The sequence below is a fragment of the Hemiscyllium ocellatum genome, unplaced genomic scaffold, assembly GCF_020745735.1.
Source record: "Hemiscyllium ocellatum isolate sHemOce1 unplaced genomic scaffold, sHemOce1.pat.X.cur. R, whole genome shotgun sequence".
In the NCBI taxonomy this organism is placed as follows: domain Eukaryota; kingdom Metazoa; phylum Chordata; class Chondrichthyes; order Orectolobiformes; family Hemiscylliidae; genus Hemiscyllium; species Hemiscyllium ocellatum.
The window spans coordinates 1,252,041-1,265,468 of record NW_026867602.1 but is presented as its reverse complement, the minus strand read 5'-3'; the positions used below and the strand labels follow the sequence as shown (position 1 = coordinate 1,265,468).

Sequence of the window (13,428 nt, the reverse complement as noted above, 5' to 3'; positions counted from 1 at the left end):
CATATCCCGTGGAGAAATGGGAGAGAGACAACGATTGTTTTAAAAATCCCTTACCTCTGGTGACTCTGTACTCTGGTCCATGGGAATATCTTGCCCCAGGGACATGGCTATTGCCCTCATCATTTGGTCCTCTTCAGACATACTGAGCTCCTGCAAAGATTTAGTCACACATTCTCAGACAGGAAGAAACATCTTTCCAAGTCCCACCATACACAGATTCCTCTACAGTAATACAGGTGATACGGAGCACAGGGCCAGCAGCACAGTTCCTCACAGTTTTGAGAAGGAATGAATCGCTGCACGGAATTGGCAATTCTGAATATGTTGCGCACCCAGGAGTTACAAGGACAATGTCAAGATCACCAGCCTTACGCTGAGTAACACTCATTTATAATACATAGAGCTGCATCCATCACATCCTTTCACAGAACCCCCCCCATGTCTGTATCTGTTACTCTGTATATAAACCACCCCGAACCCCTCGATTAGATTCCAGTCTGTAACTCCCTCCCGGGGTATCTGTTACTCTGTACATAACATACCCCAAACCCCTCGATTAGATTCCAGTCTGTAACACTCTCCCGGGGTATCTGTTATTCTGTATATAAACCACCCCGATCCCCTTGATTAGATTACAGTCTGTAATTCACTCCCAGGTATCTGTTTTTCTGTATATAAACCACCCTAAACCCCTCAAATAGATTCCAGTCTGTAACTCACTCCCGGGTACCTGTTATTCTGTATATAAACCCCACCACAAACCCCTCGATTAGATTCCAGTCTGTAACTCCCTCCCGGGGAGCTGTTATTCTGTATATAAACCCACCTGAACCCCTTGATTAGATTCCAGTCTGTAACTCACTCCCAGATATCTGTTATTTTGTACATAAACCACCCCAAACTCTGTGATTAGACTGCAGTCTGCCTGACGACTATAAAGAACCAGACTGAGATATCTATTCTCCACAACCCACTCCCCTCCCCATGAAGTGCATGAATAGACTGTTACGTGCCCTCACGCGTACAGCTCCTCCCAGAAGTGGCGGAGGGTGCGTTAACAGGTACTCTGTCGCCTGCTCCATGCTGCTTGTGTTCAGCAAGGCCTCCATGGCGTGCTCCCTCGTGAAGCCCATGTCCATCAGCTGAAAAGCAAAGAAACAATTCACTCTGGAGTTTGTAACCACACTCATTTATAATACATAGAGCTGCATCCATCACATCCTTTCACAGAACCCCCCCCACGTCCGTATCTGTTACTCTGTATATAAACCACCCCGAACCTCTCGATTAGATTCCAGTCTGTTAACTCCCTCCCGGGTATCTGTTACTCTGTATATAACACACCCCGAACACGCCACATTGCGCTGGGTAACCAAAATGTGACAAGGCTGGAACTGACAAGAGCACAGTGGGCTCCGTGCTACGCTCAGCACCACACCACCCTCCAAATTCCCACGCCACTCAGTAAATGCAACTGCCCCTGGGTTTCCATCTCATGACACCAAACAATTGGGAGCTTTGATCCTCACCCAGCTTCTCAGAGAGGTTAAGCACTGGAAGGAACCACGGGTGGAACCGGTGATCATCAGTCGGGGTGTTGCCCTGCTAGCATGCCTAGCTACCCAGAATGGGGCATCCGCCAACCACACTGCATTCACACAGCGAATACAGGGGCGATTGGGAAAGTCTCATGCTCAGCCAGCAGCGCCTTGGGCTAGTGACGGGACCGGAACACAAAAGGCTGCAACCTCAGCACTTTCCATTCATCTGTCAGGAAGCCACAGCAGCCACATCAGGCAATGCCAGTGGCTTTACCCTCAGCAGTTTTAGCTAAGGTACCAAGGCAGGTGCCAATGAACTTCTGGCCAAAAGGGCATGGCCAAGAGAAAGGCTATTAAAAGTCTCCAAACAGTCAAAAAGAACCAATTTGAATTACAGTAAAAGTTCAAGATGAGTGTCTGCATGAACGCGTGCAGGAGTGCACTTGCCTGTGAGGGAGAGTGTGAGGGGTGGGGGGAAGAGGTGAAATTTCAGCTGTTGGCACCCACGAACCTACATATACCTTACCCAAGAAATCCATGGTTTTGAAATTCCCAGTGACTACCAGGGACACAAACTTGCTGAATGCGTCAGTCCTCTGGTTTCTAATCTACAGAACCCTGACAGTATTGAAGCAAGCTATTCAGCCCATCTAGTCTACACTGCTCCTCTGAAAAACATCACATCCAGACTCACCATCCTCCCCCTATCTTTGTAATCCTGCATTTCCCATGGTTAATCCACCTAACCTGTCCATCCCTGGAGACTATGGTGCAATTTAGCATGTCCAATCCACCCTCATCTGCACTTCTCTGGACATAGGAGCATAGAATTTCTACAATATGGAAATAGGCCCTTCGGCCCAAAAAGCCCCCACAACTCCTCTCCCGTACCCTACTATCCTATACTCACACCTGACTAATGCACCTAACCTTCATCCCTGAACACGATGGCCAATTTAGAACGGCCAATTCACCTAAGCTACACAGCGCTACATTGTGGGATGAAACCGGAGCACCTGGAGGAAACCCTGGAGACAATGTGCAAACTCCACACAGACTGTCGTCAGATGCTGGATTTGAACCCAGGTCCCTGGCGCTTAGGCAGAGTGCAAAACCACCGGGCCACCATGCAGCCAATTGGCCAATCCACTCTAACCTGCACACCCCTGGGCATTACGGACAATTTAGCACGGCCAATCCACCCTAACCTGCACATTCTGAACACTACGGGACAATTTAGCACGGCCAATCCCACCCTAACCTGCACATCCCTGGGCACTAGGGGAACAATTTAGCACGGCCAATCCCACCCTAACCCGCACATCCCTGGGCACTACGGGGACAATTTAGCACGGCCAATCCCACCCTAACCTGCACATCCCTGGGCACTACGGGGACAATTTAGCACGGCCAACCCACCCTAACCTGCACATCCCTGGGCACTACGGGACAATTTAGCACGGCCAATCCACCCTAACCTGCACATCCCTGGGCACTACGGGACAATTTAGCACGGCCAACCCACCCTAACCTGCACATCCCTGGGAATTACGGGGACAATTTAGCATGGCCAATCCACCCTAACCTGCACATCCCTGGGCACTATGGGGACAATTTAGCACGGCCAACCCACCCTAACCTGCACATCCCTGGGCACTACGGGGACAATTTAGCACGGCCAATCCACCCTAACCTGCACATTCTGAACACTACGGGACAATTTAGCACGGCCAATCCCACCCTAACCTGCACATCCCTGGGCACTACGGGGACAATTTAGCACGGCCAATCCACTCTAACCTGCACATCCCTGGGCACTATGGGAACAATTTAGCACAGCCAATCCACCCTAACCTGCACATCCCTGGGCACTACGGGGACAATTTAGCACGGCCAATCCACCCTAACCTGCACATCCCTGGGCACTACGGGACAATTTAGCACAGCCAATCCACCCTAACCTGCACATCCCTGGGCACTACGGGGACAATTTAGCACGGCCAATCCACCCTAACCTGCACATCCCTGGGCACTACGGGGATAATTTAGCACGGCCAATCCACCCTAACTTGCACATCCCTGGGCACTACGGGGACAATTTAGCACGTCCAATCCACCCTAACCTGTACATCCCTGGGCACTACGGGGATAATTTAGCACGGCCAATCCACCCTAACTTGCACATCTGTGGTAGGGACCCAGAGCACTCTGAGGAAACCTACACAGAGAAGGGGAGAGTATGCTAACCATACGTAGACAAACGGGTCACCCGAGGGTGGAATCAAACCTGGGTCTCTGGCACTGTGAGGCAGCAGTGCTAACCACGGAGGCATTGTGCTGCCCCATTTCCTTTCCCTCCCCCAATCCACCCGGTGCCAGAAGTAGCGAGTGCAGTCCACTCCCCGCCCGGTGCTCACTTGCTGAAGCTGCTGCTGGTTCACTTGCGGCTCACGCCTTGGCGCTGTGCCTTCCTCCTGGGGTCCTTCCTCCTCTGTCCTGCTGCCCTCTTTATCCTTGGACAGGCGCTCCCGGATCACCGGCTCGCCCCGCAGGATGTGGCACAGGATCGCCAGCATCGACTCAGCCATGCGGCCGCCGTACACCTTCAGCGGCTTGCGGTTCCACAAGTTCCGGATGCAGTTGAAGGCCGCCTGGTAAAACAGTTCAGAGAGAACACAGCGTGACGGAGTTACAGCGCAAGGGACGGCGAGGGGGGCAGGCGCTAACAGAATGCGAGATACGGGGGGGGGGGGGGGGGGGCGCAAGACTGCACAAAGGTAGAGATGGAGGCATAAAGAGCGAAAGTGAGGAGCAGAAGCACAAAGAACAAGGGGGGGGGGAGGCACAAAGAGCAGGAGAAGGGGAGTAAGACGAAGTATATGCGGTGGGGTGGAGGGGTCAGGCAGAGAGACGGTGTACATACAGTGATTGACATTCGGGCCTTATACAAGTGAGCCAGAAGACTAGGGTTGGAGGGTTCTAGCCTTAGGGAGAGGTTGTATAGGCTGGGGCTATTTTCCCTGCAGCGTTGGAGGCTAAGGGGTGACCTCATATCGGTTTACAAAATCATCAGGGACACGGTGAACAGACAAGCCCTTTCTCCCCTAGCAGAGGGGAGTCCAAAACCAGAGGGAATAGGTTTATGGTAAGACGGGGAAAGATTTAAGAGACACCTCAGGGAAAACTTCTTTTGTGCAGAGGGTGGTGTGTGAATGGAACAAGTTGCCAACGGTGGAGGCTGCTGCAATTGCAATATTTAAAAGGCAATTGGGTGGGGACACGAATAGGGAGGATTGAGGGGGATATGGACCAAATGCTGGTGTTTCCATGCTGTACGCTCTTTGACTCAATCAGCGGGACTGGATTAATTTAGGACATTTGGTCGACCTGGACAAGTTGGAGCGAAGGGTGTCCCCTTCTGTGCTGTACATCTCTTTGACATGATGACTCCATGACTAACTGCAGGGTAGGGTATCACAAGCTTAGCTCCAATTTCCTGTAGAGACATGGGGTTGAGGAGAAAGAGTTGGTGCAGTCCATTCAACTTGCCGAGAGCTGTTGTGGGTCTTTTTCTTGAAAAAAAAGATGGAAAGGAACCAGACGGGAAAGAAGGAAAATGAATGCGATGAGTTATGATCTGCAGCAGGGTCTAAGTAAACAAATTTAACAGGAAATATTAAAAGCAGGGGTGAAGTGGATAAATATTTCAAGGGAAAAGTGCTGGGGAGCTGCTCTGGGGGCCGGGGAAGGGGAATAAGACTAGTTGGATTGCTGCTTCAAAAAGGTCTAGCACAGACAAGATGGGTAGGAAGGCCTTCTCCTACCTTGTCCCACGGCAGGATTCGGCACCAACTCAAGGGGAGAGGTGAAGCTTACCTTCTGGGTAACCACCAGGAACCGCAGCGCACTGAACTGCGGGATGCTCTGGCCTCCGGGTGGCTTGGCTGGCAACGAGTGCGGAGACTCCAGGACGGTGGTCGGATTCACCATCTTCTCCACCAGCATGAGCCAAGCATCGAGGAACTCGCCCGTGCCGTCCGGAAGCTCCGTGTGCTCCAGGCCTTCGGTGATCGGCACTTTCCCGCCCATCGAGAGCGCCCAGTTGAAGGTCCTGGCAGGAAGAGAGTGCGTTCAGAGCCTCAAGGGTCACGCACCCGGTCACAACAAGCACTGCACCCACCAATCGCACTGAGCAGCCACTGAGTTTACTGTGGGCAAACAGGCAGGGGACGCTATTGCTCCCTGAAACACAGATTTACACCGGAGCGGACTCTCCTGCTCCTGCCGGACTCACATGCTCACAAGGCCTCCACTTTTCAGTTTCAAATGACACTCCCGACACTCAGTGAACTCAGCTGGCTCTCCGCCCCACCCCCCCCAACACACACAGGGTTACTCACTCAAACAGGGCGTCGTGTCCTCCAGAGCACAGGAATTTCTGCAGCATTAAGTGGTAAGGGTATTTCCTCTCGTCAAACAGCATGGGCGACGTGAAGCCCACTGAACAAATGAAGAACGTCAACCTAACAGCACCGGATAAACAAGAGGAGAAACAAAGTGAATCCTACAGCAGTGCACATGACTTAAGACACGGAGTGTCAGAATGGGGCGAAAAATCTCACAGCTAACTCAACAGGATTCTGAATAGATGCAACCTCCTAGGATGTAGGGTTAGGAACTGCAGTCGGCCATTCAGCCCACTGAGCCTATACAACACAAATATGGCTGATCAAACACTTCAATGCTTTTCGGTCATCCCGCCCCCATAACCCATCAGAAGACAGAAATCTATCAATCAATCTCTTAGTATACTCAAAGACTGAGCTTCTGCAGCACTTTGGGGTAGAGGGCCATTCCCAATTCTTGGAGTTAAATCATCTCGGACTCGAGACTAAAAATGTATTCAGCTGGCAATGGAAGAGATGGTTCTAGGTTCACAGGACCAACCCAGGGTTGGTAAGGTGGTTTCTCAGAGGCTTCCCTGACCCCAGCTGTGAAGAAATCTCAGTGGCTGTGGGTGCACTTCACCTGTGGGTCCTAGGTAGCACGTAGCGATAACATACAATCGACTGAAGAGAAGGTGGCTGTAAAATGACACCCAGGGAGCAACAACACTTCGGTGATTGGTAGTCGAGGTGGAAACCCCTCACCACCTTTCCTACCAAAGGAAAAGGCACGTGGGATCAGCGCTCGAAATGCCAAAGCATTCAAACAACATGGGCCAAAGTGGATTAGCATGGACACGATGGGTGGAAGGGCCTCTTCTGTGCTGCATGGTTCTAAGCACAGTGCTTTATGCTCCACATCCAGCACAAGAGCTTGGGATCTGTCAAAATGGTACCAGAGTGCCAAAGAACACTTAATGCTATTGCTTTCCAAACCACTGGCTGGCACCTCATGGTGAGCCCAGAGGAAGGGACAAAGGCATTTCATCGTGGTTTGCCAGGAAGAGAGAGTGGGGTGGTGATGGCTCCAGCTGCGTTTTATTTACAAGTGGGGTCGGGCAGGGGACGCTCTGGCCTCTGAAACACAGATGTCCATCGGAGCGCACTCTCCTGCTCCTTCAAATTGATAAAACAAAACAAAACCGGCTTTCCACAAAACCAACAGCCAATGCTATCATGGCTGCGTTTCTCTTCACTGCAGCAGCAGGGATCGGGTCTCAGAGAGCAATCAGTTAGGCAAGGAAGCTCCACAAGGATTGAGAGAGGCCTCACTGCTACAAGAGACAGCCACTGTACAACCAGAATGGGCAAAAATCAATCATTTAACCCATGGAAGGCGGTGGGATTATAAAGCTAACGCCATCATCGCTCAGTGTAGAAGTCCACCCGCCTAACCGAATTCCTTTAGGGCAGCAAGTCTGTCCCACCACCCTCACCTCGTCTGGGCCTACCCGTGACTCTGCTCCCCACCACACGAGGTAGGTTCCGAACCACCCTCTCAACTGAACCTGGCGAAACATTAGGGATGGGAGGCAAATGTCGCCTGTATCATATGAACAAAGAGCCAGAAATCAAAACCTATGCCCTGCCATTTGCCCCAGACGAAGGAGGGCAATGATTACTTTCTGAACTCGAAGGAAATAACTGGGAGAAGTGAGGGAAGGAAAAAAACTCGAAGTTGGGCACACGACAACGTGGTCCATGAGAGAAGCGAAGAGATCCATCAAATCCCTACAGTGTGGATGCAGGCCTTTCAGCCCATCGAATCCACACCGCCCCTCCAAACAGCATCCTCCTCTACCCCCCCACCTCCAAACAGCATCCTCCCCTCCCCTCACCACTATCCTTGTAACCCTGCGTTTCCCATAGCCAATCCGCCCAGCCTGCATGTCCCTGGACACTACGGCCAATTTAGCACAGCCAATACACCCTAACCTGCACACCTCTGGATTATGGGAGGAAACCAGAGCACCTGCAAAAAATCCATGCAGGACACAGGGAGAATGTGCAAACTCCACACAGACAGACACTTGAGGGTGAAAGTGAACCCAGGTCCCTGGCGCTGAGGCAGTGGTGCTAACCACTGAGCCTCTGCGCCATCCCTAATCTTTCCCAAATGCGGAACTGCCGACCATAAATTACAAGTAGATTTCAAGTCAACTCATCTTATATTGGGGGTGGGGAGAATTTTCAGTTTGAGTGCTTGCTAGGTAGGGAGCAACTCAGCCACCACCTCACTGAACAGGCTTGCCAAGGTGAGCGACCTTTCCCCATTCCACCCGACATGCTGCTGCCGTGGCCAAGCACAGGGTTCCAGCGACGGAAGGTGGGGGGCAGACCGGTGGAACCTACCTGAACCGGGGAGTCGGTGTGTACGGCGGCGGCTGCCATGACAGCCCTTTGGTCAGGAGCTTGGTGAGTGCAGATGCTGTCCCTCGTGCCGCCGGGGTGGGCGCGGTGGTGGTGCTGGCGGGGTGGTGACTCCGTCTCTGCCGCACGGGCGATCCGACGCACAGCTTGACCAACAAGCCAAAGAGCTCGGCCAGCGCCCTGCCGAGCCGTGAGGAGGCTGTGGGTTACAATAAAGTCCCAGTTAGAAGGTTAAAGCCAGGAAGGGAAATAATCATTAGAGAGAGGGAAACCAATCCTCAGAGTGGCAGAGGTAAAGCTGCCACAGGCCCAAGGGTCGATGAGTCTGCTGGGCCGAGTGCTGGCAAATGGGTCTAGATTAGATTAGATTAGATTAGGATGTCTCATGCTTGGCGCCAGGCTGACTTGGACTCCTGCAGGGATCAAACAGCCACAGCCTTTAGCTACTGGTGCTTCCCTCTTCCTTAGCAAGTGAGCAGGGGAGTGGGGAAGGACAGACAGAAGGGGCGCAAGAGGGAGAGCGCGCAAGAGGGAGAGCGCGCAAGAGGGAGAGCGCGCAAGAGGGAGAGCGCGCAAGAGGGAGAGCGCGCAAGAGGGAGAGCGCGCAAGAGGGAGAGCGCGCAAGAGGGAGAGCGCGCAAGAGGGAGAGCGCGCAAGAGGGAGAGCGCGCAAGAGGGAGAGCGCGCAAGAGGGAGAGCGCGCAAGAGGGAGAGCGCGCAAGAGGGAGAGCGCGCAAGAGGGAGAGCGCGCAAGAGGGAGAGCGCGCAAGAGGGAGAGCGCGCAAGAGGGAGAGCGCGCAAGAGGGAGAGCGCGCAAGAGGGAGAGCGCGCAAGAGGGAGAGCGCGCAAGAGGGAGAGCGCGCAAGAGGGAGAGCGCGCAAGAGGGAGAGCGCGCAAGAGGGAGAGCGCGCAAGAGGGAGAGCGCGCAAGAGGGAGAGCGCGCAAGAGGGAGAGCGCGCAAGAGGGAGAGCGCGCAAGAGGGAGAGCAATAAATTGGGAAGGGAGAGCAAAGGTGGGTGAAAAGAGAGAGAGAGAGACACACACAGACAGTGAGAGAAAGAAAAAAAGAGAAAAAAGACAGAGACATAGGGAGGAATGGAGGGAGAAAGGGGTGGCGTCGATTGGGAGTGAGAGATGCCTTTGTGGGGGTGTGTGGGGGGTGGCAGTGAGAAAGAGAGAGACAGAACCAGACTGGAGGGGGACCCAAGAGATGGGGAAGTCGAACCAGTGTTCGACCACTGAGTGCCTCCAGTGTCGCTCTGGAACAGCCCCAGCAGGATGTACAATGAGCGACAGCAGTGTGTTCACCTTCATGAGGTGATACTGGTGACACAGCTGCACAGTGGCCATGTCGGAGGGGGTCTGACAGGGCCTGCCAGCATCCATAGCTGCTTCACCCACTAACGCTGCATCAACTGATTAGATTACTGACATTGTGGAAACAGGCCCTTCGGCCCAACAAGTCCACACCGACCCACAACCCACCCAGACCCATTCCCCTACTTTTACCCCTTCACCTAACACTATGGGCAATTTCCTATGGCCAATTCACCTAACCGTGGGAGGAAACCAGAGCAAACCCACGCAGACACGGTGAGATGTGCAAACTCCACACAGTCAGTCAGTCGCCTGAGGCGGGAATTGAACCTCTGGCGCTGTGAGGCAGCAGTGCTAACCACTGTGCCGCCCACAATTCATTGGAAGCAACTCACCGGAGAGCAGGGGCTTGATCTGCTTGATCCGTGCAGCCATGGCTGGTGTGATCTTGGACTTCCCTTTGGCGTCGGAAGTGCTGGGCTCGTCTGTTTCCATCGGCGCGAGAGTGTCCCCATCCAGGCTAATCCCCTCCAAAAGGCCCTGAGCTGATGCTTCAACAGTGCTGCTTGCGGCATCCATTTCCGCTTCTGAAAGGGCCGACAAGAACATCAGACATTTGGGAGGTTTTGTTGTTGTTGGGGGGGGGGGGGGGGGGGGGGTTTAAACAGAAAGCAAATGTGGGCAGACAAATGGTGTCAGGAAAGCTGTGATTTCTTTGTGAGCAGGAGATCTCCACTGACGTCCCAGTGACTACAGACGGGACCCTTAGATCTGAATCTGGGTTCTGCTGACACCAAGTTCCATTCGGATGTCACCCCGGGTCCACTGCACCAGCCCCGGCCCTCAACCGTGCAGCACCTACATTGTAAAACCCCCTCCATAACCTGCGTCCCCCCCGCTCTCTGTAAGCCTTGCCATTCGCAGACGCTCGGCGTCGCTCCAATCCTGGCCTTCCCCCGAATTTAAACAAGAAACTGCTCCTGCACTGGTGGCTGCACCTTCAGCTCCAAGGTCTATGATTCACAACCCAGCCCGTGCTCCGAACCCCTCATTAAAGATTTCAACGGAAGCCATCTCTTGAATTCACCACCCCTGCCAACCTCCTTCGAGCTAATATCCAGCGCTGGGATTGGAGTTCTCATACCTCCTGACGGGGCCAAGCATCAATGATTGTTTAAGCCATATTGAGAAGGTGCTGCATGAATGCGAGGTGGTGTCACTGGCGATTGGCATGACCATGCGAAGAGCTCACCTGTGCGCTTCGTTCCGGTGGAGGTACCTGGTGTGGCAGCAGTGGCAAGCTTGTCCTCCTTTGGTACCAGTTTCTGCATGTCGGCCTGGCCAAACTCGCAGCCAGCTGGAAGACTGAATCCAAACAAGACGGTTATAGCCACCCACACATACCTTTGAGCCCCACCTCACAAACCCACTCGGGGCTTCCGAACCTTGATTAGATTACTTACAGTGTGGAAACAGGCCCTTCGGCCCAACAAGTCCACACCGACCCGCCGAAGCGCAACCCTACCCATACCCCTACATTTGCCCCTTACCTAACACTACGGGCAATTTAGCACAGCATCTCCTGTGGGAGGAAACCGGAGCACCTGGAGGAATCCCACGCAGACACGGGGAGAATGTGCAAACTCCACACAGAGAGTTGCCCGAGGTGGGAATTGAACCCGGGTCCTCTGGCTCTGTGAGGCAGCAGTGTGAACCACTGTGCCACCGTGCCATCCACCTTGCAATGCTAACTCCTCCCTCTCCCATCTAAAATCACGCTGCTGCTTGCAATCAGCTTTGTCAGAGTCGGAAAGTGTGCAGCGGGTCAGGCAGCATCTGAGGAAGACAGTTGACGTTTCAGGCCTAAGTCCTTCATCAGGAATGTGCCCGAAATGGCGATTCTCTTGCAGCTTGGATGCTGCCTGACCTGCTGTGCTTCTCCAGCGCTACAATTTTTCACAACTCTGATCTGCAGTCCTCACTTTCCCTCAGTCAACTTTTTCAGGCAACAGTTGAAAATGTGTTGCTGGTTTAAGCACAGCAGGTTAGGCAGCATCCAAGGAACAGGAAATTCGACGTTTCGGGCATAAGCCCTTCATCAGGAACATACAGGGAAAGGGGACAAGGAGTAGGCCTTTGAGCATCATGGCTGAATCCTTTTATCCACCCCATTAGTGATCAGAGTCACACAATGCCTTACACTAGACAGTCAGTATAGCCTTGTCAAGGGCAGGTCATGTCAGAAATTTGACTGAGTTCTTTAATGAGGTAACAGTGACAGTGAACGAGGTCAGTGCTGTGGATGTCGTATATTCGGATTTTCAGAAAACATTTGATACCTCGCGACATGGCAGGTTGGTTAGTCAGTTAGAAATATTTGGGATTGATAGGTCCTTGACATCATGGATCAGACTGTGGCTAAAAGGTAGGAAATGGGAGTAGATATAGACAGGCATTTCTCAGATTGGAGAGACATTCAAAGTGAAGTTCCCCAGGGATCGAGGTTCGGACCCTTGCTTTTTCTGATTTATATAAACTGGGCATTGAAGACAAGACATATGATGCAAAGCTCGGGAGAATAGCGCATTGGGAAGGTGACACTGAACAACCTGAGAGAGATGTTGACAAGCTGGCCAAACGGACAGACACCTGGGAGATGGAATTCAGTGCAGAGAAATGGGAGATGATACATTTCAGTAGACGAAACCCAGCTAGACAATACAGGCTCAATGGTACAACTCTGAGGGGAGTACAGGGGCAGAGGGACCTTGAGGTTCACATACATCATTCTCTGAAGGTGGCCAGGCAAGTTGAAGCAGTGTATAGGATCCTTGGGTTTAAAGGTAGAGATGTAGAGCATGAAAGCGAGGGAGTGATGCTACACCTCCACAAATCGTTGCCAGACCACATCTGAAGTACTGTGGCTAATTCTGGGCTCTTAAGGATATTAGAGTCGTGGAGAGAGTCCAGAGGAGGTTTATTAGAACGATGCCAGGAATGAGGGATTTTTGAAACGGTGGAGAAACTCTTGAAGGAGAGAACATTACGAAGTGACCTTATTGAAGTACAATTTTGATAGGGTGAAAAAGGACGTTCTGTTTTCAGTAGTTGATAAATCAGCAACTCACGGTTCCAATTTCAAGACGGTCAGTGAGACAGCTAGGAGATGAGGAGAAATCCCTTTATTCTGTGTTGTCAGGAATTGGAATGCGCTGCCTGGGAGGGGCAGAGGCAGATTCAACAGGAGGCTTCAAAACAGAGCTGGATACATTTGCAAGGACTCAACGGGTTATGGAGATACAGTTGGAGAACAGGACTTGCTGAGGAGCTCTCTCGGAAGCTGCGACAGACACAACGGATCTTTTGCTACGGTGCTCTGAATGCCTGAGCCGAACCTGCCTCCACCACCTTTCCACACAGAGCATCCCAAGCCCTGACTGCTTGCTTCCTGGAAAAGATTTTCCTCACTTCGCCTACTTCTGTTCCAAAATACTAAAAACTGTGCCCCTCTGGTTCTGGATTTGCTTCACGGAAGAAAAGTTTCTTCCGACCCAGCCAATACCCCCATCAAATCTCCCCTTCGCCTTCTCTTGCACAGGGAAACCAGCCCCAATTTCAACTGTCTTTCTTCATAACTGAAGTGGTTCATACATAACACCATTCTTGTAAACGGGTGCAATAACCGCAGCCTCAAACAGCTCCAACGTGAAGCAAACTGCCGATATGTATGCAGCAGCCAGGAGGGGGAATGTTTTG

The 13,428-nt window shown here is 52.4% G+C and overlaps 1 protein-coding gene across 8 annotated transcripts in view; it reads right to left on the bottom strand.

The window, feature by feature from the left end:
- The window catches only part of huwe1 (HECT, UBA and WWE domain containing E3 ubiquitin protein ligase 1), a 217,123-nt gene that overhangs the window by 99,860 nt on the left and 103,835 nt on the right, over positions 1 to 13,428 (bottom strand). For all 8 annotated transcript variants that reach the window (XM_060822431.1, XM_060822430.1, XM_060822435.1 and 5 more), the window contains 8 exons: positions 10,925 to 11,037; positions 10,068 to 10,259; positions 8,339 to 8,555; positions 5,942 to 6,064; positions 5,418 to 5,652; positions 3,959 to 4,192; positions 1,014 to 1,142; positions 55 to 150 (listed from right to left, as the gene is read on the bottom strand). In XM_060822431.1, the coding sequence (XP_060678414.1) occupies positions 55 to 150; positions 1,014 to 1,142; positions 3,959 to 4,192; positions 5,418 to 5,652; positions 5,942 to 6,064; positions 8,339 to 8,555; positions 10,068 to 10,259; positions 10,925 to 11,037 (1,339 nt within the window). The remainder of the gene's footprint in view (positions 1 to 54; positions 151 to 1,013; positions 1,143 to 3,958; positions 4,193 to 5,417; positions 5,653 to 5,941; positions 6,065 to 8,338; positions 8,556 to 10,067; positions 10,260 to 10,924; positions 11,038 to 13,428) is intronic.